The sequence below is a fragment of the Cyprinodon variegatus genome, unplaced genomic scaffold, assembly GCF_000732505.1.
Source record: "Cyprinodon variegatus isolate N-32 unplaced genomic scaffold, C_variegatus-1.0 Scaffold155, whole genome shotgun sequence".
Taxonomy (NCBI): Eukaryota; Metazoa; Chordata; class Actinopteri; order Cyprinodontiformes; family Cyprinodontidae; genus Cyprinodon; species Cyprinodon variegatus.
This window is the reverse complement of record NW_015150608.1, coordinates 1083618-1085616: the sequence shown is the minus strand read 5'-3', so window position 1 is coordinate 1085616 and position 1999 is coordinate 1083618. Positions and strand designations below refer to the sequence as shown.

Genomic DNA, 1999 nt, shown 5'->3' with positions numbered 1-1999 from the left:
TGTCCACCTTACAGGCAGTAAAACACGCTGTAAGAATACAGCAGCTCCTGTACAAAAATCCCCTGTACTACGGTGTCCCCAGCAGGACAAACATGTAAGAATTGTAGTGATGCCAAGCAATTACAGAAAGCAACAGCGACATCCTGTGGAACATTTAGGCACTGCGTTACAGTATCTATGAAATGTAACTCTGAGTGACTAAGATCTGAGCTCAGACTTAAACCTTCTATTCCTATTTGGGTAGAATCCTTTCATGATGATATCGGCATCTCATCTAGAATAAAATATTAATATATTTTGGACCAGTCACAATTTGTAAAACAATTATTTATATACTATTCATATTTCTCTCCAGTTTTTGTCTTTTTGTTGTAAATAATCTATTTTTATTCTGCACGTATGTACCTACGTATAGGTTCAGGCACGCTATAAGGTGTCTAAAGTGTTTTCTACTTTACATCAAAGTTGCCCCTCATAGGCCAGGTCTATAAACTTTAAGTGCAAAGAGGGAATTATGGGGTGAGTTACCCTTTATGACTGACTTTTCATCTTTTATCGTCGAGCAGTTCGGAAACCAGCGCTTGGCCACACCTGGAAGTTCACAGCCTGCGTTGCGGCCTTGGCCATCGCCACCTGCGCCCTCATCCTTGCCGCCATCAAGGGACCTTCATGGTACAAACGCTTCCACAACTACAGGCATCGGAGGCTGTACGACGACAACGACGAAGACGAGAATGTCCCGGCGGTATTCTCTGAGACGGGGGGGCACGGCGACCTGCAGACCTTCGTGTTTGAAGAACTGAGTCATCAGCTGGAGGAGGAAGACGGGGGCGATGGATACTTTGAGGATCCGTACATCAGGAGGGCAGACGACCAAGACGGAGAGATTCTAAGAGGGGATATCTAACTAAACCAGATCTATAGTTTCTAGATCTGTAAATTACATTAAAATATTTTAATCTGATTCGTATGTGGAATAAGCTAGTCGTTTAGTTTCTCTATACTGTGAAGAATTAAGGTTTTTATTAAACCTTCTGGTCGTCAGAGAGCAGAGGGTCCACTGAGCCACAGGGTTATGAGGAGATAACCCAACATCAATATTTATTACATCTATTATCATCACAGGGTGGAAGGGGATGATATGGAGGAATTCAAGCATTTCAAAGACAGAGGGGGGTGTTCAACCTCATTTTTCAAGGGTTGGTGTCCTGCATGTTTTAGATGTTTTTACGCAACTAGTGTAGATTCTTCCTAAGCTTCATTGAGCCACAAATAAAACCCAAAATTACCTTTATGTCCAAACCTCTGAAACAATAAAACAGTCTACAGTCGGTGGATTCATGGTAAAGAGGTTACTGACAGAAAATCAGCCAGTTGGGTCGGCCATGTTGGTGACGGAGAGGTTACTAGGTACAGCCCCCCCATCAGTGTCTACTGATGTTCTAGAAAATACCTTTTCTTGCTACATGCAATCATCTGGACTTCCATACACACACGTTTTGTTACCAACCAGATTAAATGATTAACGCAGCAGAACTTTATTGTATATCAGGAATGATTGGATTAACCTGAATGTTAACTGGATTGAAATGGTATGAATTATTTTTATTTTTATATAAATTTCTATATAATTTGAAATAAGTTTGAACAGATTGTCTTGAGATGAGAGCCGCTGTAAATTGTTGCTGTATAAAGAAACTGAATGGAACCCAGACTACATGTCAGCTATCATCATTTTCTTCTATTATATTTCTCCTAATCGCCCAGCTGGTGTCTAACAGAACAGCTTTTCCCCAACTTTCCACTCCTTTTTGCATAAAAGCTTTAACATTTGCAAAGTAACAGAAAATACTGCCAAATCGGGAAGAAGAAAAAAAAGAGAGCAATGTATTTATTATTTCTTGTTGGTTTAATGAAATTTTAACAGATAAACAGCTGAGGCAGAAATTAGGCAGGAATCCAAAAATCGTAAAATCAAAAACATGAAAACAAGGTCAAA

The 1999-nt window shown here is 40.0% G+C and overlaps 1 protein-coding gene across 1 annotated transcript in view; it reads left to right on the top strand.

The window, feature by feature from the left end:
• Nucleotides 1-1416, top strand: part of LOC107086517 (leucine-rich repeat-containing protein 19-like) — a 6862-nt gene extending 5446 nt beyond the window's left edge. Inside the window, exon 4 of the mRNA XM_015377504.1 lies at nt 567-1416. Coding sequence (XP_015232990.1) covers nt 567-907 — 341 coding nt within the window. The 3' untranslated portion in view covers nt 908-1416. The remainder of the gene's footprint in view (nt 1-566) is intronic.
• Nucleotides 1417-1999: the final 583 nt, after the last annotated feature.